The 25219-nt window shown below is 43.5% G+C and overlaps 1 protein-coding gene across 3 annotated transcripts in view; it reads left to right on the top strand.

Moving 5' to 3' along the window:
• Positions 1-9094: 9094 nt before the first annotated feature.
• Positions 9095-25219, top strand: part of Dusp29 (dual specificity phosphatase 29) — a 33777-nt gene continuing 17652 nt past the window's right edge. The window contains exons 1-4 of one of the 3 annotated variants that reach the window (XM_074077914.1): positions 9158-9214; positions 17223-17310; positions 18649-18764; positions 19530-19760. In XM_074077914.1, coding sequence (XP_073934015.1) covers positions 19564-19760 — 197 coding nt within the window. In that variant the 5' untranslated portion in view covers positions 9158-9214; positions 17223-17310; positions 18649-18764; positions 19530-19563. Of the gene's footprint in view, positions 9215-17222; positions 17311-18648; positions 18765-19529; positions 19761-25219 lie in introns of all 3 variants that reach the window. The other 2 variants (XM_074077916.1, XM_020175027.2) reach the window with 2 other exon arrangements.

The following is a 25219-nucleotide window of genomic DNA, read 5'->3' as shown; positions in this document are numbered from 1 at the left end:
TGCCTACCAAGTGTGGGGCCTTGAGTTCAAACCTCAGTACTGCAAAAAACAAACAAAAGGATTAACCACACTGGGTAGGTCCACTGTGAGCAGGGAAACAAAGAATCAACCAGTGCCTGGCTCACAGTGGGTACTCCATACAAGCTTGATTTTCTTTCCTTCCTTCTGAGACAACCAGGATTTGGCAGATCTGTGTATCCATCTGTCCTGAGTGGGAGTGGGGTTCGAGGGCCAGACATGGATACCAAGAAGACGCAATCATTTCCTACCACAGCACAGAATAGTGGGGCACAAGAAGGTGATAGCAAGAGGCACTCAGATGAATTTATGTTCACATTCTTTTATATACATGTATATATATAGATGCAGTTTTACATACAGAACTGACTATATTCTGTTATAAATTAATTTTCTTTTCTTTTGGCAGTACTGGGGTTTTGAACTCAAGACCTTGTGCTTGCTAGATAAGTGCTCTACCACGTGAGACACACTCCCTCAAGCCCTAGTTTTCTTAAATATGACTATAAACTTACATTAGGATTTTAGGCTGTAATGACAAATGCCGCCCTTCTCTGTAAAACCCTGATTTTCCAAATACTAGAATATTCTCTTTAATGAAAAGAATCTTGGGGTTGGGGATTTAGCTCAGTGGAAGAGCGCTTGCCTGGCAAGTGTAAGGCCCTGAGTTCGGTCCCCAGCACCGAAAAAAAAAAAAAAAAACAGGAAAAAATAGAAAAAAAAAAGCAAAACAAAAAAGACAAAAAAAAAAAAAAAAAAAAAAAGAATCTTAGTTAACTACAGACTTCCAGCTGGTCTTTATTCTGGTCTTTGACTTAGAGAAAAGTTAAGGGTCTTACACAAAAACCACCTCACTTTTTCCACAAAATCTCTGGTATGGCCAAACACACACACATACACACACACACTTCTGAAGCAGGCTTATGAGAAAAATCTGGTGTCTTGGAGTTTTTTTTTTTTTTTTTTCATTTTTCTTTTATTATTCATATGTGAATAGGGAGTTTTTTTCTTTACAATTATAGCTCAGTAAAAATATCCTCATAAAAGTTTGAGGTAAGCAATTGCTTTGCCAGAAGGATGAGGCTCCCCCATCCTAGGGAAGCCTGTGTGGTGTGATTAGGAAGAGCAAGAAGCCAAATTTGGTTCCTTCATCATCCTTTCTTCCCACCATCCTCCCCCTTCATACACAACACACACAAGGGGCTCCTCTAAAGACCTGGAACAAAGTCGGGTGCCAGTGGCTCACACCTAATCCTAGCTTCTCAGGAGGCAGAGATCAGGAGGCAGAGGATCAAGATTTGAAGCCAGCCTGGGCAAATGGTTCATAAGACTCTTTCTCAAAAAAATCCATCACAAAAAAGGGCTGGTAGAGTGGCTCAAGGTACAGTCCCAGTACTGCCAAAACAAAACAAAAAACTGGAACAGCCCATCACAGGGAACAAGGGATTCAAGCTCCTTCTTTCTGAAACCCCTCTGCCTGTCCAGCCAAGAGGCCAGGAGGTAAGCCCTTCATTCAGCACAATATCTGAAAATACTAAATGGCTATGTTTTTATCCCTTTCTCCTATAAGCAAGTTCCCTCAAAGTAGGATTGACATAAAAATACAAGGCACCCAGTTAAATTTGAATTTCAGCAACAATTTTTTGTTTTTTAAGAGCCAGTACTAGAGGCTCTCTCTTGTAATCTTAGCTATTCTGTAGGCAGAGATTGGGAGGATTGTGGTTTTCGGTTTGAGGTCAGCACAGCAAAAAGTTTGAGAGAGCCCTCTCAACTAATAACTGGCACATGTCTATCATCCCAAGTATACAGGAAACATAAATAGGATTGTGGTCCAAGCTAACCTGGGCAAAAAGCAAGCCCCTACCTAAAAAATAACTGCCCAAGGTACTGGGGTTTGAACTCAGGGCTTTTTGCTTGTTAATCAGGAGTCTATCATTTGAGCCATGCATCCAGTCCTTTTTGCTTTAGTTATTTTTTAGATTTTTTTTTTTTTAGTGGTACTAGAGTTTGAATTCAGGGCCTCACACTTGCTAGCCAGGCACTCTACCACTTGATCTTCTCCTCCAGTCCTAGTTATTTTTTAGATAGGGTCTTGTGTTTTTGTCCAGGGTGGCCTCAGACTGCAATCTTCTTACATAGCCTCTTGTATAGCTAGAATGACATATTACCATGTCTGGCTTTTCTATTGAGATGGGGTTCTCACTAAGTTTTTGATTTTGCTGCCTTGAACTGTGATTGTCCTGATCTCTGCCTCCCACACAGCTGGGATTACAGACATGAGTCACTGCACACAGCTCTAACAAATATCTTTATATTTAAATATGTCTCCAGTATTTCATAGGCATACTCATTCTAAAACTGCATTTATAAATTGGTCAACCTTACCTGGAAGTCATTTCAGCATTATGGTCCCAGGAAATGGGAGAAGGAGGCCAAAACCAGTAGGAGGAGGCCAAGAGGTTGTTCTGGTAAGAAAGGAAAAGAAGGCTTCTGTGCCACCTGGCAGAGCCACCGCTTTCCTTGTGGCTCTCTTCTTTCCTTTTATTTTAGTGAAGTTTTGCTAATCACTGCCTCCTTGCCATTAGGCTGCAGGCCCACTGCTTTTCTCAAAGTGTTTTTCTTTTCTTTTTCCTTACTATTACTTCCAATAATACTTTGTTACTGTTTTGCTAAAAAACAAAAAAAGAAAAAAAGAAAGGAAGGAAAAGAAAAAGGACGTATTAGCTTTACCTGACCTAAATCAACTTTAAAAGAGTTTTCCAGTACAGGGTCAGTTGGTCCACTGCTTTTGGGACTGTGACAAGGTGGTACACCATGGTGGGAACAGGTGACAGAGGAACGGTTCACCTTGTGGAGGTCAGGAAGTAGAGAGTAGAGGATAGGGCCACGGTACCAACATGTCCTTCACAGGCATGTTCTCAATGACCCAACTTCCTCCAACTAGGCTCTACCTCTTAGTGCTTCTATCACCTTCTAATAGCACTGGGGACCTTCCATACCTGGGTCTTTGGGGGACATTTCAAATCTAAGCTATAACAGAGGATGGTTGAAGAAAATAGGCATAGAAGGGAGGGCAACAAGCAGGCCTATGGGTATTGACTCCCCTTCTCTAAGACAATTTTGTAGATACATATAGACTGAGGTAAAACTGAAAAGGGGAAGTTGGGGGATGTTGCTCTTTACCCATTTAGGTTTCTGAAGGAGATGTCTGTGTACCCACACAGGTGAGCAGTTGCTGGACTCAAAGTTCCCCATAGCATCAAGGCTCCTCCCTATCTTGCCTCTTGCAGTCAGCCCTGAGGTACATGGATAATCCATCCTGGACTAGTAATTTAATTCTCTTAAGGGATTTCTTAATCTGTCCAAAGGAAGCTAAGGAATTAACCAGAGTTGAAGGAAAGAAAGAAAAAGAATGGCAATGGCTTGTATATTGTGGCCCCTTACTATAAGCCAAGAGCATTATTTACATGCATTATTGTATTCAGTCTTCACCATAACCCTCCAAGTGCATCCTGTTATTATCCCTGACATACAGATGAGGGGATGGCTTACAGGAGTTATGGTATTTGTACCAGCTTAGAGCTAAGTGGAAGAGGCAGGATTTGAACCCAATTCCTTGTGTTTGGACAGCACACATCCTCTACTCCTGTGCTTTCCTGCCTGTCCAGGCAAGCAGTCCCCCTGTCAAGCCTCATCAATGTCACTGTGATGTGCTAACAGGCTGTGAAAAGGAAACAGCCATCTATCTGTAAAATAAACAAGCCCAGGCACGGAGACAGAGGTGCTAATAGAGACACAATTGGCTGATTTGCTGAAAACACTGACAGGCTTGAGCAGAGCTAAAAGGAAGAGGGGGGAGTTGGTGGGACCCCTTCCCACAGCCCACACTCTGGGTCCTAAGGACGCCAGAGTCCCCCAGCAGAAGGCCAGCAGCAGGCATTCTCAGTGTTTTGACAGCCAGGGTGACAAACAGAGGTATCAATTTCAGAAAAACATCCTCAGTCCTTAGGCCCTCTCTCCAAACACATGTCCTCACGTAGCTCAGCCATCAAAGTTAAGAGTGACAGCTCCACAACAGACATGGACTGGCTAGCTGCCAGGAAACTCCCAGGCAAGCCACAGAAACCTCCAGAGGCACCCATACCACTGGCTTCAGGAACAGAGAACAACCCAGGCAGGGGAGGAGAAAAGGGTTGTGATCACCTGAGAAGTATTTGTCACCTGAGAAGTATTTGGGAAGAAGGTGAGACAGACCTGAGCAAGAGGACAAATACTCCTGTCACTACACTGACACATCCCATTTTCAGTTATCTTTGCCCAGACTGTCCAGGATGGAAACCACAGCCCTGTGGGGCTATTAAACTCTTGAAATGTGGCTGGTATAAACTGAGAAGGACTACTATAAGTTTAAGATACAGATTTCAAAGACTTAGTATGGCAAAAATAATAATACCAAATATTTCATTAATAATTTTTCATATTGATTACAGGTCAAAATGATAATATTCACCTTTTTTTTTTTTTTGTGGCAGTAGTGGGGTTTGAACTCAGAGCTTTGTGCTTTCGAGGCAGGTGCTCTACCTGAGCCACTTCCCCAGCTCACCTGTTTCTTTTCACTCTTTTTAAAGTGGCTACTAAAACATTTAAATTACATGCATGGCTTGCACTGTATTTCTATTGAACAACGCTGCTCTGAAAGACCAAAAGTAAAATGATTCACTGAACTCAAAGTGAAAAATATGAATGTATTTTTACCAAGACACAAATATGTAAAAAACATGGAAAGCCAAAATTATTTCCCTATATATTTTCAAAAGACTTTTTCTTCTAAAATTTTCAAAATTTCCATTAAAAATAAACGAGAGAGTAAGTTGAGTATCTGTGGCTTGTGTCTGTAATCCCAGCTACTAGGGAGCTGAGATAGTGAGGTTCCAGACCAGTCCAGGCAAAAAAAAATTTTGTGAGAGCCCATTTCAATGGGGAAAGCTGGGTGTGGTAACATGGCTGCCATCCATTGATGCAGGAAGCTTAAAATAGGAGGCCAGCCTGGAGAAGAAGCAAAACCCTGTTGTCAAAATAACCAGAGAAAAAAGGATTAGGAGCATGACCCAAGAGGTAGAGCACCTGCCTAGCAAGCACAAAGCCCTGAGTTCAAATCCCAGCACCACCAAAATGATAATAAATAATAATGATGATAAAAGGGAACACATAATTAAATATCAAAGTTTTAAACAAAATTATCTAAATGAACCTGAAATCTTCACTCATTTTTTTGAAAATTTTGTTAAATCTCACAAAATATTGTTATAAAAATAAAACTATTACCAGGAACCAGTGACTAATGCATGTAGCTTCTCAGGAGGTAGAGATCAGGAGGATTGTGGTTCAAAGCCAGTCCAGGCAAATAGTTCAAAGACTCTATCTCAAAAAAATCCATTACAAAACAAGAGCTGATGGAGTGGCTCAAAAGGCATAGGCCCTGAGTTCGAACCCAAATATCATTAAAAAACAAACAAACAAAAAACCTGTTTGTGAATATAGTTACCTAATGTAAAGAAGGGACACTATGAATCACACTTTATTATATCTAGACCTATGTATATATGCATGAAAAATATTTATGATTTGTTTAATATACCAGAATATTCCCCAGCTGTTGGACAAGTGTTAGAATGCCAAGGTCATTCTAGAGCATCCCAGAATCATGAGGTAGAAAGACACGGTGGCACTCAGTGCTGCTTGTATGCCTGGACTGGACAGGTAGAATACGCCATTGGCTGTCTTTCACTAAGGTGCTTCTACAGCTCAAATCCTCCCCATACTTCAAAGCAACATCCGCCTCTAAGGTCGCTTACAAGACAACCTACCCACCTTCCTAGAATTCTGACTCAATCACCTTCTGTTCTGACAATACTGAATGAGAAGGCGAGAAGCCTCAGTAGCCTGGATGGCTTTCTCACAAAAGCTGCAGAGTTACGGGTCATGCTTTGCCAGTGCTGAAAGCCAGAGCCCAAGAGAATGAGCACCTATGGCTCCTGCTTGCTTTTACATTGACATGCAGCAAAATTCACCCTTGTTGGTGTTCACTTTTATTGACAGATACATAAAGTTTCATCCAAGCTTCAGAGCCTGGCATCTCTCAGTATTTTTTGGTTTTTAGCCATTTTAACAGGTGTGCACGTATATATCTCTGTGTGTGTGTGTGTGTGTGTAAGAGAGAGAGAGATAGAGAGACAGAGACAGAGAGAGAGAGAGAGAGAGAGAGAGAGAGAAGACAGACAGACATATGTATGGAGGGGCCCTCTGGGGAAAAAAGCAACCTTCCCAGTACCAGAAAGAAAAAAAAGAAAAAGAGACAGCAAAGAACTGGCTCACTTGCTCTCATTACACACCGAGGAGACACAGAGAAGGTGGCTATTTGTCTGCAAGCCAAGGAGACCTCATCAGAACTAAACCCTGCTGAAACCTTGATCTTAGACTTTTCAGCCTCCAAAACTGTGAGAAATAGTTTTCTATGGTTTAAGCCTATAGTAAAAGTCTATTGTATTTTTGTCATATATGCAATGCTAAAATCAGGGTGTTCTTTCCAGAGGTTCTAGGGAAGAATCCATTTCCTGGCTGTTTCCAGCTTCTAGAAGTTGCTTTGTTTGGAACCTCTTTCTTGATATTCACTGCCAGCAGCAGGGAGTTCTGTCCTCACATTATGTTAGATTCTCCTCTTCAGCCTCCCTCTTCCACTTTGAAGGACCTTTGTGATTATAGTGGGCTATCTGGTATCAGGATAATATCCCTACTTTAAGGTCAGATGATCAGTAGCCTTAATCCTATCTGCCCCTTTGCCATGTAACGTAATGTACTCCCAGGTCCCAGGGATTAGAAGTGGGCATCTTTGGAAGTCGAGCATTATTCTGTCTCCCACACCTTGCCATTAAGCCTAAATGGGACTTTGATCCAAAGAAGTTGGGACAAAGAGCAGTCTCTACCAGTCTCTGAAATTAGATAAAGAAGAGGGTGAAAAAGAAGCTCTGTGGAAAAAGTGTTTGCTAAGGAAAATCACATGGGTCAGGAAAGAGGGGTGGTGCCCATGTCAAACACTGCCAGAGCAGTGGTGGGTGGTTCAGGCTTCCCTGTGCTACAGTTGTTCACTATGGCACACATCTGCAGGGAATCTCTTGGAGCTTGGAATAGCTGGTATCTGAGTCTTAGCGATGGTTGCCTGGCTTGCTCCTGTCCTAGCAAGATGATGTGTTGCTTCATTCACAGGACTCAGCTAATGGGGTATCTTCCCATGGCTCTAATCTGCCCTTAGAGTTATGCAGAGAACACTGTTGTTTCTCACAGTTGAGCCCTTCAGCTACTAGAAGACAGACCATGCATCCTCTGTCAACACCACCATCTTTTGATAAAATCTTCCCAGGGCTTCCTGAATTTCCTCATAATAAATGGTGTGGTTTTCTACCCACTCTATCCTTGTCACTCTCTTTTGAGCATATTTTCATGTGTGAAGAATTGAAAGATTGAGTTTGGGTATGGGCTCACCATTCCCCTTATCGATTATATCTAGGATCTTCTCTAATGAAGGTGATAATCCAGCAATAGCCCAAATTCTTCTCTTGGCTTTATTTACTTGATCATCCTCCTAGATGGTGTGAAGTATTATCTTTCATCTATCCATATACCTGTATATCATCTAGCTAGCTCAGATGTCTTTAGATATTTGATTTTTACCCACTGGTGACCCCATATTTTGCTTCCTTAGCCCTTGACTTAGGCTGGAGCTGGGGCTTGTCCCTCAGGTTCCTGCTAGGAATAAATCTTTTCCTGGTCTTTCCCAATTCCATCATTTCTGATTCCCTTAGTTTAGGGCCTTTGACCCTGTTGTTTTGACTCTAGCACTTGACAGCAGGGACATTTGGACCTTGACATTTTGATCTCATTGTACACTCACGTTCTGTGTCTTTTCCTCATGAACATTCTTTGTGCCAAGAAGTCAACAGAAGCTAAGTAATTTAGCAGTTTCCTACAGAATAGAACTAGTGGAAATAATCACTAGTAATAACAGAGGCAGTAGCTAATCCTGCAAGTTGTGAGGAAGATCTTTGGTTTGCTGAATAAATTGCAGAGGACAATATAATGACCCAACACATGAAGACCATGTCAACTGAAGGATGTGGGAGACTGATGACCCATTCTCTCCCCCAATTTCTCACAAATTAAATCATGCCAAAAAGGGGGTGACAGGGGTGGGTAAGAATGGAAAACCATGTCATTCACTATAAGGAACTGTAGTTAACTTTACTAGAAATTCAGAGGGAACTGGGCAGGACTCTGTCCCTTGATGTTAAGGAGGGCTACGTTGGTAGGGCTTGGTTGGGGACTCCTAGAGCAAAAAGAGGCTGGAGCCAATGAAGCAGGGGGTTGAGAAAAGGAAAAGGAAAGAAGAAAGACTTGGAAATGTTGAGTTGGGAATATTTTTGGCATTTTTAAAATGGTGACCATATGCCAGGAGCTATGCTAAGAACTCTTCATACTTCATCTCATTCAATCCTCCTAACAACATAAGAGGGTGGAATTACAATCATCTCACTGAAGTCCTGAAAGATTGGGAACTTGGTGGGGTCTCAGAGGAAGTGGCACAATGCCCAAGTAGAGTTTCATTGACCACCTTGTGTGATGTGGCATTCATTCCATCCAGTCCCGCCCCCACCACACACATAATGTCTAAAACTCCCAGAAAAGGCTGGAATAGACAGTTCTCCTTACTGGGGGCCCCCAGGCCTCCACGGGCTCTGTGCCAACAAATAAACCTCCTCTATCCAAGCTACTCTGGGACAGAGCCTAGGGCAGGGTCTGCGGACACCTGGCCTCATCCATCCCCCACCCAAAAAAGCTGAGAAATTACCCTGTCTGTCCCTATCCTGGCAGCCACATTCTGCATCTATGGCTGGACCAGGGACAAGTCTGTGTGGCCCAGGTACAGTGCTTCCTGAGTCAAGGGCTTCAGGTCACACTGGTGAATCATTTTGCAAGCAAATGCCACAGGTCTCCTCTCAGACTGGACAGCACTCAAGGTCAGCGTCAGCAGATCTGACCCTAAAAATAGGTTCTCTGATGCTAGTCGGGGAGGCTCAGTGTGCGGCTGCCACACACCCCACGGACCAGTACCTCTTGACCCAGCCAGGCCCAGCACACACAGGTAAGGCGTTTAATGGGGAAGCTGGCACCTCTTGGGTTCAGTCCAGTGTTCTTTGGGGGTCAGGGTGTGGGATTGGAAGCCCCTTGTCCACTGACTCTGGAGCTGTGGAGGACTGCTGACATCCTTCTAGGTACAAAAGTCTCTTGCTACCCCAGAATTTTCTAGAGACACCATGGAATCTTCTCTACTTCTTACACTCTGATTCTGAGTTGCCAGTTCAGTGACCATTTCTAATGGGTAATAAGGCAGCTGAAACTCACTGGGCTCTTCTGAGGCACTGGATGTATTGTATCATATTTCAACAAAGTTCTACATATGTCCATTTACACAGTTGAGAGGAAACAGTCTTGCAGAGGACAGGAAGAAACGGGAACCACAAGCACCAGTGTGCCTCAGATCATGTGTAGTGCAGCACTTACAAAGAGCTACTTAAGCCCCCAGGGTGGCAATTCTCCCTGTGTCCTGGGTAATGCTAAGCATCATTTGGACAGAGTGACTCTAAAGCTTTTCCAGTCTTGGTGGGAGAAAGGGGTTGGGGATGACACTGCCTTGGTAGAGACGGAAGGCTGGGTCATTGAGAAACAGAGCCAACTGACCGAGACAGCACCATGTGCAGGAAGGAAGGGGGAAGATATGCAACATGGCAGTCCAAGTCTCTCCCATTAGGCCCCAGTGCCCTTGTCCTAAGGCCCAATCAGTTGCTTAGGGGCCTGGAATCCAAGATATGTGGGGACCAGGGGATTCTGACTGTTTGGGAAAGCTGAAAGCATTCCAAGGGGAATACTCCAAGGTTAAAGGAAGGCATGGGATGGTGTCTAGTGTGGCCACCAACATCTGAGGGTACTTAATACTGGTGCTTTCTATTTTGTCCTGACATTCTTCCTTGTGGTCCCTCCTTGTCTCATTTTGGTCCCACCAACAAATCAGAGGGCTCAGCATTTACAAGCAACATTTGAAGGGCTTCTGTGCAAAAGCCTTGGGCATGGGGGTGGGAAGTGGGTGAAGATCTGAGGAGATTATGGGAAGGTCGGGCTTCCCTGAGGGCTTCTTAGGGTCAAAGGCAGATCTGTGCTGAGGAGGAGAGGGGAGGCAATGGTTGTCTAGCACTGATAAGCTGGAAGCCCTGGCCAGGGACATTTTAGCCCTGGAGTGACACATGGATTGGAGGCGAATGTGGGTCCTGTGTGAGGGTTGAATTTCTGAGGCTGTTGTCAATCCCCAGGCAGAGGAGGACCAGCGGGGAGACATTGAGGCTAGAAGCTTGGCTATCTGAATTTTCTGGCAACCTACCAAGGCCCAGCAGGGTCCATTTGGGGAGGGGACAGGCTGTCCTCCACCTATCATGGAATCAGGGCTGGCCTTCCCAGATACTGGATAGGCTGTATGAATTAGCAGTGTTTCCTGGTGCTGACCATGTGCCCCAAATTGTTCTAAGAGCTTTCCTTGTAAGTATTAACTCACTTCCTCTATGAGGAATGGACATACTCCCCATTTTCAGATGAGGAAACTGAGGCACAAAGAAGTAAGTGGTTTGCCCAGGGCACACAGCCTGGATAGTGGGAGAGACTGGAACCCAATGTGCCTCATAACTATTGGGTCCTAGTGCCCTCGGTGGGGGGGACATCTCACTCTGGTGCTCCAACCAAGACCTTCCCGCAGGGAGATCTGGTCCTGGGAATAGTCATGCCAGGTTCTGGGACTAAGGCTCATAGCTCTGTTTGTCCCTCCCAGTCTGACTCCAGAGCAGACAGTGTTTGAACATTCTGCTTCTGCTTCCTTTGATGCTGTGGGCCCTCCATTTCCGCAGTAAAGAGGGGTGAAGGCTCAGAACAGCCTGATACAGCTGTCAGATATTAACTAGCTGGAGAGAGTCCTTTCTCCAACTCACAAAAGCCTTACTTGCACCTCACATAGGAGCAAAGAACCCTGTAACCCACAGAAGGCTGTTCAGGCTCCTTCTGTAGGTGACCCATCTCCTCCACAACTGCCCTACCAGAGACCCTCTGCCCTGACCAAAAGGCTCTGCTCACTCTTCCTATTCTTGGTCTAGAACCTAGCTCCACTCACCTTCCCAGTGCTTCCCCCCCATGATAATGTGCTGAGGATATTATTACCTCCATTTTACACACGAGGAAGCTGGAGCCTAGGTTTGTGAGACTTCAGGACCAGTGAGAGCTCTTGCCACAACTTTGCACCATTCTGGGCTGGGGAGAGGAGCAAAATTGAAAGGCCAAGTCCAGCACTGGTGGGTCACACCCCACACCCATAATTCTAGCTACTTAGGAGGTAGGGATCAGGAGGATCATGGTTTGAAGCCAGCCCAGGCAAATAATTCTCGAAAACTTATCTTGAAAATACTCAACATAAAAACGGAACTGACTGAATGGTAGAGTGCCTGCCTAGAAAGCATGAGGCCATGAGTTCAAACCCCAGTAATACCCCATCCCCCCCAAAAAAATTGAAAGGCCAGCCTTACTCCACAGGACTCACTATGTGACCAGGAACATAGTGAGTTAGCTGTTGACATGGGTTGGAAGGCTAGGCTGCTTGGGTTGAGTCCCTTCTGTATCCCACTTACTATCTTGGTGTCATGTTTCTTAACCTCCTTGACTCTTATTTTTTCACCTGGAATGTGGGGGCAGTTATTCCTCATCTAGGAGGTTTAGCAGTAAAAGTAACCACCTGCAAAATCATTTCCCTGGGTCTGGGCAGGGCCTTGATTTCTCTGAGAACTTTTATGGCAGTTTTAAGAGGTTGTAGCCTCTGCCTCCAGCCTTACCAAGGCCCTGAGCCTTCTCTGTGTGGTATCTGAGAGCCAGGTCTACATAGGAGTAGTAGACCTGACTAGAAAGTAGAGAGGTCTACAGTGAGGGCTGCACCCTCACATAGTTTGAAACCTCCTTTGCCCTTTCCCAAACAAGGAAGGCTTATTCTGAGGTGACGCTCAGTGGGAAGTGGTTCATGAAAGAATCCCCATGCTATAAAACTGCTTGCAGTATTTCCACGCATCTTCAGAGGAGGCAAAGACTCAGATGCTTAGGAGTCAGGAACCACAACTGACCTGGTCAGTCTCATGGTCCTTGTCCCCCTAGTCAGAAGTCCCTCTGTGACCTGGTAATGTCCATTCCAGCAGACTCCCTTGTCTGAGAAAGAAACTGAGTATGGGCCTCCAGTCCCCTCATATTTCCGGGAGGCCCATCTCTGCCAAACCAAGATTGGGAAAATCAATTGGGAGTTCATAATTTACCACCCTGAAGCACTTTGAAACCATTTGAGGAGTTAATCAAACAAGTTCATGACATCAACACCATCATAGAAGGAATATTAAATTTCCTTTTAAATGAAGGCTTTTCTGTTTTTTTAATAAAAGGATTTTATATTAATTCACTTAATTGCCTCCTGTTAACATACTTGCCAGAATCCCAAAGAAAAAAATCTGTTAAACTTGGATTACATTTGATACATTAAGAATTAAATTATGGCAACAAAAAAAAATTCCTAAGTTTTCATGTCCAAGTTTTAATTTTTAAAAATTCCACAACTTTCATTTGCCAGTTGGAATCATTTTGGTAGATTTAAAATGCATAAAGACAAGCACTGGCTTGTAGCAAATTAAAAATATGTATGTATTTATATATGGATACTGCTGCCAAATTCCCCTCCTCCCCCTTGTACTCCAACAGTAGGTATTCCTCTACTAATAGGGTCATCTGCCCAACCACAGTAACATTTTACTCTCCCCCTTCTTCCAAAGCACATTCCAGACCCAACTTAGGTGGTGTCATGGAAGAAATGTGGCATGCATGCAATAAAACACAGATTAACTTTCCCCATGGTCCCAATGCATTAGAAGCATAAACATGTACAGATATAGAATGCCTTTGAGGGAAGGGTAGAATTAAAAAAAAAAAAGATTTGCCAGGCATGGTGGTACACACATGTAATCCCAGCTCTTGGGAGGCTGAGATAGGAGAATCATGAGTTTGAGGCTAGCGTAGGCTACACAGAGAATTTCAGGTTAGTCTGGGCTATGTAGTGAGATCCTGCCTTAAAAGCAAAATAAACCATCACCACCACCACCACCAAAACAAAATTAGATTACGAACTGTTTTGCTAGGCCAAAAACTTGTAGAAGGCAGAGACCTCTATAGACCAGCCAGTCCCACCCTGCCCAATTCTGATCTCACACTGGTCTGACCCAACCCTGCCTGTATTTGACACAGGACACATTAGTAAAGCTTTGGGGATAGGGCCACGCCTAACTTGTGAGGTCAAGTCAAGGAGGAAATAATCTGCTTCCTCTCCTCACTTGCAACTCCCAGAGTACCCCTGTTGCAGCTGACTTAGACTAAACCAAGACCAGTCAAAGGGGAAGTCAGGTTTCTGGCTCTGTGACTGAGGGGTAGGAGAAGGGAAGTGTACTGCTTTGCATCTGAAGTCAGAGGTAGAGAAAGTTTCCCTTAAAGGCAGATTTACCCTGAAGCCTCAGAACGCGCTCATGTACTGGCTTCAGAGGCTTTCTTTTTCTTAAACTGTATGAGCTTCAGGACCCATACAGCCTGGGTTTCCCCAGGTTCCCAGGAAGTATGAGGGGCTAAAATGACTTCCTTACACAAGTTAGGTCTGGTTACTGCTCTCAGAGCCCTGTGGGACACAGACCTGCCTTCGGGGCCCCCACTTAATTGGAGAGCAGACAGTTCATAGACAGAAAAGTAAGGAACACTGTCCATGAGGAAGGGCCATCTTCCTGGGGTTCATCCCACAGGTTTGGGCTGAGCACTTTCTATATAAGATTATTCTAAAATAGAATGTTCACAGGATTTTTTCCCTCTATATGCTCAAGTAATATATGCTTATCACAGACAATTTAGGAAAGATGGTTACTTAGAAAGAAGAAACAAAAATCACACATAATTTCATTACCCTAAAACAAGTATATAGCCAGGATTGATATATTTTTTTTCTTGCGTACTGGGGTTTGAACTCAGGGCCTCATACTTGCTAGGCAGGTGCTCTACCACTTGAGCCACTCTGTCAGCTCAAGTGCCATGAATGTTTATGTAAGAATGGAATTGTCTCTATATGCTACTTCATAAACTTCTGGTCTCTTCTCTCCACTGGCACAAACCTCTTTTTCTTTGATTTCTCAAACCCCACAAACATGGCTGCTATGTGTAATGGTTTTGTTGAAGGCCTAGGGTACACACTCAACAGCAGTCTTTAGGACACTGTGTAGGACACACTTCAGAACTGGCCTACTGCTGATTAAAGAAGCTGAGGTATTCCATCGACCAACTCCTGCCTCTCCTTGGTGAGAATGCCTGCAGGTGTTAATTCCCCTGCTTCTCAACAACAAAGACCAGAAAATGCCATACCCTCTAGCAGGGAAACACCGGTGCTTGAAGTAGGAAGCCAGGAAGCCTTGTGTGTACAGGGAACTGTCCACTGATGCCACAGTAATTTGAATGAGGAAGGGGGTAGTGCAAGAGTAACATCTACTACAGCTGCCCACGTTTAAAAATCAATAGATTGCTTACAAAAAGCTGGCCTTCTCATAAAAATACCAGAAAATCTGGGTTTGTATTCCTACATGGGATGGCAAGCTGCCACCCCCATCAGAGGGGCAGTTGCTCTTTAGTGTGCCATAGTCCCCACCACTCTGTAATGTCTCTTGCTCAAGTTATTGTTTGGTTTTAACACCCAGCCCCTCCCCCAGGCTGCTATCAGCCTGGTCCCTCCATAAAGGGGCCTGAATTGGCTACCCTTTGAGGAGGATGCTAACATAGGCCAAGTAGCCTTCAGAACTGGCATTTGATTTCCTGGGACAAAAATCTTTAAATATAAAGCTGTAACAGGAACCTGGAGGCCTCTCTTGACAGCTTGCCCAGTTCTCATTATGACATTTAGCCTGTGATTGATATTGAGTGTGTCATGGAGACCTTGGCAGTTAATCTCTGGGTCGAATCTATGGAAACCAAACAGAAGAGATTTGTCTTCCCTTTCCATTTTGGCTGTGATCTGGAAAACAGACTCTTGGCCTCTCTGAGAAGGAGAGACTTGGGAGCCACGCAGAGGGATGCACACAAGCTGCCTTCAGGATTTGGAAAGATTACAGGTCTGTGGTTTCTGGACGGCTCCACACTTTGTTCTCTTCCCCATCAAATCTGCATGCTGGAGGATAATAGATCCCAGAGCCCCTCTGCCTGCCAAGCAGCTCTGAGCAGACCGCACCACTTCCTCTTCTGTCTGGAAATCCAGCCGAGGCTTCAGCGCAGAGGTGGGGCTGGGGATGGCTCCCTCCGCAGCATAATGAGGGGGAATGGGTAAGGTCAGCTTCAGTGATCAAAGGAGACAGACAGAGCTTCCCAGTGGAATTAGCTCCAACGTCTCCCTAAAATTGCCTCTTCTGAACCTCCTTTAGTGGCAGGCAGGGCACAAAAGATCCTAAGCCACAATATTTAGGTAGATGGTGCCCAGTTTCTACTCACTGTGAAACAAGAGTGGGTACCTTGAGTATCAGGCCTTCCTGAAAATAAGCACCTGGGCCTGATGCAAGCAAAGTTGAAACTATGCACTTAGGAGACTAAGGGATCTGTACTGGTTCCTGCAAGATAAGCTTCAGCCACCCTGTGAAATAATTTCTCTCCCTTATCTGGAAACAACAGCAGGTAGGTCCCACTGCCAAGATCCAAGCATCTACTGGAGGAGGCACACGCCATCCTGTGTCCTGCACTTCTCTCCCCTGCACTCAGCCTCCAGATCAGCCGGAGTCTCAGTCCTGCTTCAGCTGCTCTAGCTAAGTCCCTCAGCAAGGCTTCAGAGGCCTTTATCACTCATTTCCCCTGCAATCATTCATTCAGTTATTCCTCTGTCCATCCATTCACTAAGCCATTCCCTCATTCAGCAAATATTTCCTGAACATCTCCTACACTCCAGACACTGAGGCTCCAAGATAAACAATACTAAGTAGCCCCTGAGTAGGGTGGTCCAGTCTGTTCTCCTCCCAGGCCAGTGTCTACATTTGGGGCCACTCATATGGCCCCACCTGAAGATGGAAGGAACCTTGGGCACCCTTATTATCTGTCTCTTGACTCAGCAGCTTCTAGACAATTTAGCTATATCTTGGGCAATTATTATTAACTTGTAGTGAGCCCCTCCCTCTGTCCCATGGGCAGACCAGGAATTTGTATTTTAGGAGGTGGTCTTTACACCACAGTTTGAGAGACTCCAAAGTGTGGTGCTTTGCATTGCCCCACCCCAGAAAACAGGATGTTGTAAAGAGGAAGTCACAAATCCTGGCTTTCCGCAGACACACACTGCTGACATGTGATCCTTTAATCTATCTACTATGGACTTGAGAGAATCAAATTTCCTAAAGCAGTGGTTTCTTTTTAAGTTTTTCTTTTTTTGTTTTATTTTTGTTAAGAGTTAGGACTCTCACTATGTTGCCCCAGCAGGCTCCAAAATCCTAGGTTCAAATGATCCTCCTGCCTCAGCCTCCCTGAGTAGCTGGGAATACAGGTGGGCCCCATGGTGCAGTTTTTGTTGTTGTTTGGTGGGACTGGGCTTTGAACTCAAGGCTTCATGCTTGCATACCTTCAGTCCATTTTGTTCTAGTTATTTTGGAGGTGGGGTCTCTGGAACTATTTGCCCAAGCTGGCCTTGAACTGTAATCCTCCCAATATGTCTCCCAAGTAGCTAGGCATGAGCCACTGGTGCCTGAATACCATGCAGTTTTTAATCAAAGGGAATTCCAAATATACACAAAGAGAAAGAGTACCTCGCAACTATTATCCCACCCCAACCACCAAAGCACATAGCCAGCCCTGTCTCACACACACCTCCAACACGGTACTATTGCATTTTTCCAACTATATTGTTTTTGACACAAATCCCAGACATTATATAATTTCATCTGCAAATATTTCAGTCAGCATGTATTCCTTAAAGATCAGGCCATGAGGTAGAATTTAACTGTTCCCTGAATCTCTTGCAAATTCCCCTTTAGATCCAGACTCTGAGGACTCTGCTAAGACTGAGGTTTGCTTTGGCAAGAGCACTTTCATCATGGCAGTGTGTTTTCCATCAGAAGTTGAGTAATGTCTGCTTTCTCTTCTTACTCTTGCATTATGAGCAATCAGTGCTCAGTGTCTAGGTCCAGTAGCTTATCCATCAGGTGTTGTTAAATGGTGCATTCTTCCTTCTTTATTATCTGGAATACTTTATCAAAGAGAAACTTCCTCTCATCTTCCAGCAGTACAATTTGTTTAAAAAATTAACTTTATCAAAAACTAACATTAACAGAGCACCAGCCTAGCAAGCATGAGGCCCAGAGTTCAAACCCTGTACCACACACCCACACAAAAGGTAACATTAAATGCTAGATCCTTTCTCTTATTTATCCATCTTAAAAAGAAGGAGTGCTGGGCTGGGGGTGTAGCTTAGAGCTTTAGTGTTTGACTAGCATGTGTGAGGCCCTGGGTTCAATCCCCAGTACTGGGGGGAGGGGTTAAGGAAGAGTGGTTCCCTAGCACCTTCCATAGTGAATAATTGTTTTAAGTATCATACTTAAACTGTATTTAAATGTTTAAGTATTTAAGTGTTTAGTGTGTTTCAATCCACTAAAGTTATTATTTATGTTCAAATTGTCCCATTTTTTGGTAAGTATTTTTTAATTTGTATTCTGAGTGGTCTTTGATCTCAGTGGTCTCAGAAGCTACAATGCACACAAACATCCTCAATTTGTAATTTTCCTCATCTGTAAAATAGGGATAACACCTACCTCACAAAACTGTTAAAAAGATTAAATGAGTTTATAATTATAAAGCACTTTGAACAGTGCTTGGAACAAAATAAGTGCTATCAAAGTATAGTTCTCTTCAGAATCTATAAGAGATTTGGTTCTGGGACCCTAGCAGATACCAAAATCCACAGATGCTTGTGTCCCTTATACAAAATGCTGTATTTACATATAGCTAAAGCACATTCTCTCATATACCTTACTTATCTCTAGATGACTTACTCCTAATGCTATGTAAACAGTTGTTATATTCAATTGTTTAGGAAACAATGTCAAGGAAAAATTGTACATGAGCAGATGCAATTTTTGTTTTTGGATTATTTTTCATCTTTAGTTGGTTGAATCCATGATTTGCAACAAGTAGATATGGAGGGCCAACTGTATGTGTCAAATAAATAATGTTCACTCTCCACTGCGCACCTGCACACTTCCCATACTTCCCCCTTCCCTCCAGTCTCAGAGCCCAAGTACAGCTTCCCTTCCCAGGTCATCTGATCATAGATGTACCATCTGCTTAGCTCAGGGAACACATGATGCCTGATTCCACAGGGAATTCCTTTCCTTGGGGACAATGAAACTGTTCTCCCACATTCTATGAGCAGAACCTGACAAGCTCTCTCAATACACATTTCAGCTTTCTAGCTTGGACATCTCTTTGGATCCTGACAAGGTAACACAGCAACAGCCAGCATCCTATCATGACGGCTGTGAACACAACCCAACTGTCCTCACAAGCTGGCTAACCCTCAGGTAGCCACATTCCTTCCACCCCAAAACTTCTGCACATGGCTGTCCATACTCAGCCCAGACCTAGTCTGGACTTGCTGTGTTCCCTCTCCTCTGGCCATCTACTCCCTTGCAGATATTGAGAGAGCCCCGGGCCTGCAGTGTCAGGGACCTTCTGGGTTTTCTGCTTGGGTTCAAAATGGCCCAAACTATCTTCTACCTTTTGGGGAGGCACTGACTGTTTTGAACACAGAGAACTGATTGGCTAGGTGTTTTGTATTGAAGATCCTGAAAAGAAAAAAAAAAATGTTGGAAAGAAATGTCCAGTGCCTAATACCAATGCAAGTCCAGAGAGAAGTTTTCCTCAGTCGGGGTTTAGTGTATCATTCTCCTGTCTGCTATTAATTTGTTCAGAATTATTTTGGCTTTTGTTATTTAGATAAATAAATGCAACATGGCTTTGCCACAGAAGGACTAGAGCCTAAAGGAAAGGTAGAAAGGACCTGGGAAGACTTTCAGGCTCAAAGTCCATTGTGGGTTTGCTGCAATCCACTCAGCCTCCAGCACTTTTGCTTTGAGAACACTGGAGTGTTAGGGAGTGTCATTTAACTACCATCATGGCCTTCTTTGCATCCCTGTGTGGCCTGGGACTTGCAAGGGGGAGCACAGCAGGCTGGGGACATGTCAGCCATGTTTTAAGCTAAGCTTCTTCCCATGTCTTTCCATAATGCCCATTCCCTACCTTGGTGTTCCCTGCTAACCCCCATCCTGACCCTCTTTCATAACCAGCTGCAGAAAGGAAAGAAAATCCCTTGGCCCCAAAATGACATCCGGAGACTCGAAGACAAGCCTCAAGAATGCCTGCCCATGTGCCAAAAGGCTGTCCCTGAAGGCGGAGGAGGAGAAGGAGGAGGACTACTGCACTCCCGGAGCCTTTGAGCTGGAGCGGCTTTTCTGGAAAGGCAGTCCCCAGTACACCCACGTCAACGAGGTCTGGCCCAGGCTCCACATCGGTGATGAGTAAGTGCCAGGCCCAGCCTCACTCTGGCCTCCATTCCAGGTCACTCCGTGCCTCCTCCCTGCACCAAAGCCAAAGTTAGAGCTTTGGCTTTTAGGTTGGTTGCTCTATGAGAACTCTATTAGCTAGGGTTGGGCTTATCTTCATTTTATACAAAACCCAGAAAAGGGCATAAAATAGAGGTTTATTTCTCCCTTGCATGTAAATCCAAAGCTGGGACAGACATGGCGTCTGCAGGGTCATCAGAATCTTGAACCCCTGTACTCTGCCCCACCTTCCTGAAGGCTTGGCTTCCCTCCTCAAGGTTGCTTCAGGGTCCTACATTGCTCATAGGGCTCCAGCCATCAACTGGAAGATCCCGACAGCAGGAAGGTAGAGGGAAAGGAAGACAAAAAGGGCAGTTTTCCAAAGGAAGGTCCCACCCAAGACTTCCCCTGCCCCTAGCTGCAAGAGAGGATAGGGAACATAGTCTTTATTTTAGGTGGGTATAACAACAGCAAGAATAAAAATCAATTCTCAGGTTGATGGCACAGACCTATGTTCTAGAAAGATGGTAAGCCTAAGTAGAGGTTGCCGTCCCCTTTTCTAGGTTTTAATAACCACCATTCCCCCACTAAACAAACAACTGAGAAATGCCTACTGTAAACATTAACAACAACAACAATAGCAGCTATCATTTATAGAACACCATGCCAGGCACTGTGCTAAGTATTCTGCATGTGTGACCTCATTTTATTCTCATGATAACCGAATCAAAAAGATTATTTCATTACTCCCATTTTATTTTATTTTTTTTTAAATGTATTTATTTGTTTTAGTTTTGGTGATACTGGGGTTTGAACTCAGGGCCTCATACGTGCTAGGCAAACACTCTACCACTTGAGCCACACCTCTAGCCCTTCATTACTCCCATTTTAAAGGAAAGGAAACTGAGGCACAAAGTTGGTTAGTAAGTGCTCCAAGGCCCCAAAGTTTTATGGCAGAGAACTAGGGTTCAAGTACAGTTCTGCCCAACCCAGAAGCTTTGGTCATAGCTACTGCTCCAAGTCCTTTCTCTGTCCTCCAGAACTCCAGCTCATGTTCTACCTCTCCACAGAGAAGATGGGGCAGGACCCCTCTGTGTGATCTTAATACATGTCTTACTGCTTAAAACCTAGAGATTGTCTAACCATGGAAATCACCCAAGGGCAACATCCCTTATCTTATTTTTCTTCCTTATTTTTTTAGATGTGAGAAGTTATAAAAATTACGTCTTTTTATACTAAATTAAAATAGAGGGTTGTAAAAACAAACTGCATCATCTCCCTTTGCTCCTCTTAATGCTACCACTAACTAGTATTAAGTTTATGTGCCTACTTCTACTTTATGCATGTTTATTGCAAACAAAAGAAAACATTCACACAAAGGGTTTCAATTTCTTTTTTTTCTTTTTTTTTTTTTTTTTTTGCAGTTCTGGGGATTGAACCCAGGGTCTACACCTTGAGCCACTCTACCAGCCCTTTTTTGTGATGGGTTTTTTGCGATAGGGTCTCATAAACTGTTTGCCCGGGTTGGCTTCGAACAGTGATCCTCCTGATCTCTGCCTCCTGAGTAGCTAGGATTACAGATGTGAGTCAATGGCGTTTGGCTAAACAATTTTTAAAGGAGTCATAGTATGCATAGTATTCCATATTTTCAATATTCCATAGAATAACCATGCTACTATTTATTCAATCATTTCCCTGTTGAGAACATTAGGGGAACTTAGGTGAGGGCTATCCAGGAACTCTCTGTATGTTTTCCTCTTTTGCTTTCAGCTTTATTGGGATATAATTCATGTACCATAAAATTCATCCTTCTAAAGCATACAATTCAGTGGTTTTATTACATACAGAGTTGGGTAACCATCACCAGTATCTAATTTCAGAACATTTTTATCACCTCAAGAAGAAACCCAGAATCCATTGAGCAGTCAGTCCTCTTTCCCTACCTTCCTTCAACTCCCACAACTACCAATCTACTTTCTGTTTTCATACATTCACCTATTTACATTTCATATGCACGGAATCATGTAATCTGTGGCCTTTCATGACTGACTTTCTTTCCTTTGCATGCTGCTCAAGGCTCATCCAAGTAATAGTATGTATCAATATCTTATTCCTTTTTATTACCAAACAATCTCTACTATTTTTGCAAATTTTCTGTTTTTTAGGGGTTTTTTAGTTTTTGGTCCAAAATACCACTTTAAGAAATGTAATTCACAGGAATAAGAGTACCAATACAAAGGGCAAATATGCATAATGTCTATTATAACAATGACAGCAAAAACAAAGAAGTGGAGCTGGGGATGTAGCTTAGTGGTAGAGTAACTGCCTGCCATGCAGGAGGCCCTGAGTTTGACCCCTAGCATTGAAAAATAAGGGCAGAGGAGGGAGACATGAATCTCTTATCTTCAAATAATAATGTAAATATGTTTTCCTTTTATAAAAGTAAAGTATGCTCATTGTATGAATGGGAAAGTATTAATTCCCTATTTATAATAGGGTAATAAAAGAAACTTCTATGTCTTAAATGGGATGATATATGTAGAACAGTGCACTGCCTGGTACCTGGTGAGCACTCAGTAAAAGTTAGCTATAATAATAAAGTAGTGATCAGTGTAAGGGAGAAAACTCTCCAGTCTCCCAGGCTACTCTGATTAATATTTTAGACTTTTGTGTATTAATCTGGGTTGGGTAATTTGTTTCTATATAGTTGTAACTATACTGATTATTCATTTTATCTTATTTTTCACATAGTATCATTTGTAAACACTTGCTATTTATTTCCCATACATTTAATTATAACTGATACATAACAATATGGATCATTTATTTAACCACTTCCATATTGTTGACCATATCGGTTATTTCCCTGTTCTCACAAGTATAAACAACATTTCTACCATGTGTAGAATTATTTCCTTAGATCTAATCTAGTAATAGTACAACTAGGGGTGTCAAGACTCACACTGTCTTTGTGTCTTTGTCTATGTTGTTCCTTTTACCTAAAATGTCTTTCCCTGTGCCTAATCTCAGTGTCTGGATTCTATGCATTCTTTGAAGTTCACTCAAGTCATTTCTGCCATGAAGCTAGCTTTCCCTAATCCCCACACTAACAAGTACATTTTTTTTCTCTCTGTATATTATATGCTATGTTTATTTTTCAGATAGCTAATAATAGTAATAAAATAGCTAACTTGCCTTGAGTTCTTACCCATGTGCCATGTGTTAGGCATCCTTGGAGGTGCCACTGTTACTCCCACTTTACAAATGGGCAAACCAAGGCTCAGAGAGTTCAATCAGTAAGCAAGCATTTACTGGGTAGCTTGCTAGGGGATATGGGAGCAGAAAGAGGAACTGAGACTCAGTTGGGATTTGGTGACCAGTCCAAGTTCACACTACCAGTAAGTGATGAGATTTATACTCAAAGCCCAGATCAAAAAAATGTGCTTAGAGAAGAAAACTGTTCTATAGTTGAAGAGAAGTGAAGATATGTGTAGGAGCATAACAGGGAAGTGGAGTGGAAGGAATGTAGGGTTTGACTCTTGGCTCTGACAATTGCCAGTTGATCCTGAACAAGTTATTTTACCACTCTTCCCCATATATGACAGCATTATTGGACCTGTCTCATAGGATGAAGATTCAATGCATTAGACCAATGCTAGAATATGATCAAAGTATATTATACACATATATGGAAATGTCATAATGAAACTCATGATTGCTGGGTACTGATGGCTCACACCTGTAATCCTAGCTACTCAGGAGGTAGAGATTAGGAGGCTCACAGTTTGAAGCCAGTCCAGGCAAACAGTTTGCAAGACCTTACCTTGAAAAAACCCATCACAAAAAAGGGCTGGTGGAGTGGCTCAAGGTGTAGCCCTGAGTTCAAACCCTACTACCGCAAAAATAAATAAATGAAACTCATGATTTTTTAAAATTAATATATGCTAATAAAATGCTAGAGTAGTATCTTGGCACGTAGTGAGTGCTTAGTAAGCATTTGGTATTATTATGTATCTGAGAAAGATCACAGAGGAGTAGACTCCAAGCCTGGTTTTGGAAGACAGGTAGGATTTCAAAGGAAACCCAGACAGAGGGCACAGGATGAGCAAAGCCAGGGAGGTGAGAACAAACAAGTGATTTATCTGGATGAATGCGATAGAAAGTACACTTTCAGGAGGTCTGTGATTAGGCCAAATTCTACCACTGTGCGGCCTGTAGCCTTCCACACCTCAGTAGCTTTCCAGAATAATGGTTTATTTCTCACTCATGTTACAGTCCACAGTGGGCCATCTGCGACTATGTTCCCTGGTCACTGGAGTCAGGGCCCAGGCTCATGAAGCAGCCTCTATCTGGGATATTGGTGGGACATGCAAACCATAACCCTATTCAAAAGTGACACACACCACTTCGTCTACATTCATTGGCCAAACAAGTCAGGAATGGGAAAATATAACCCCCCTCAGGAGGGATGACAGATATTCTTAAGGGATGACAGATATTCTTTAAGTGATAACACAATCTGCCACAGCTGCTTGGTGGCTCTGGGCAAGGCCTTTTGCCTTTCTGAACCTATGTCCTCACCTCTAAAAATAGTTGCTGAGGAGCTTCAAATAAATAAGGAACGTTAAAAGCATTTTCTAAATTATAAAGTAATAGACAAATGGAAATGTATTGTTACTTCATGAAAAATTCAGCAAGGTGGGTCAGGACAACTGTTGAAGTCTAAATGTCAGACAAGGAGGTCACTCAGGAAGCCACTGGGAGCACCTTGGCAGAATGCACATGTTCCTGCTTAGGGGAGAGCCAGACCATGAGGCATGCCTGCTTCCTTGACCTTTGACTATAACCTTGCTTCTTTCAACCAAGAAAATGTCACTGCCCTTCCAATTCAATCCAGCTCTGCCTAATCAAGCCCCAAAACAAACACACATTCATACAGTCCAGGCAGGCTCCATGGTCAGGTGTATGTGACCTACATGTCCAGGTGGGGAGGGAGCCCAAGTCAGCACAACCTCCTTTTTGTTCCTGATCTCAGCCAGTCTTCCCTCCTATGACACTCAGTTAACAAGGTTAAGGACTTGCAGAGGCTTCTTGAAAGTACAACGAATTTCACAGTCAGTGCAACCATGCGAGGTTAGAGCCTTGGCTGTGAGTGACAGGGCTGCCTGTGTTTCTTGGCTTCTTTGCAGGTGTTGCCCAAAGCAGTGAAATGTTCAAAGCTGGTGCTCCATATACAAAGCCTCAGTTTTCATTTCATATTTACATTTAACATTTGCATTTTCTTTTCTCAAAAGGCACCTAAGATTTTTGAAAACCAAGTGCCAGGATAGTGGAAGTAAAGGCAGTCTGGACCCTGGAGTAAGGATGGATGTCCTGGGGCAATCAGGCAACCACGTGTTCCTAGAGCCTAGACCAGTGACTCTTGGGACCTGCTG

This window comes from Castor canadensis, chromosome 7, assembly GCF_047511655.1.
Source record: "Castor canadensis chromosome 7, mCasCan1.hap1v2, whole genome shotgun sequence".
In the NCBI taxonomy this organism is placed as follows: domain Eukaryota; kingdom Metazoa; phylum Chordata; class Mammalia; order Rodentia; family Castoridae; genus Castor; species Castor canadensis.
Note: the sequence above shows the minus strand (reverse complement) of the source record. Positions and strands in the feature narration are given on the sequence as shown.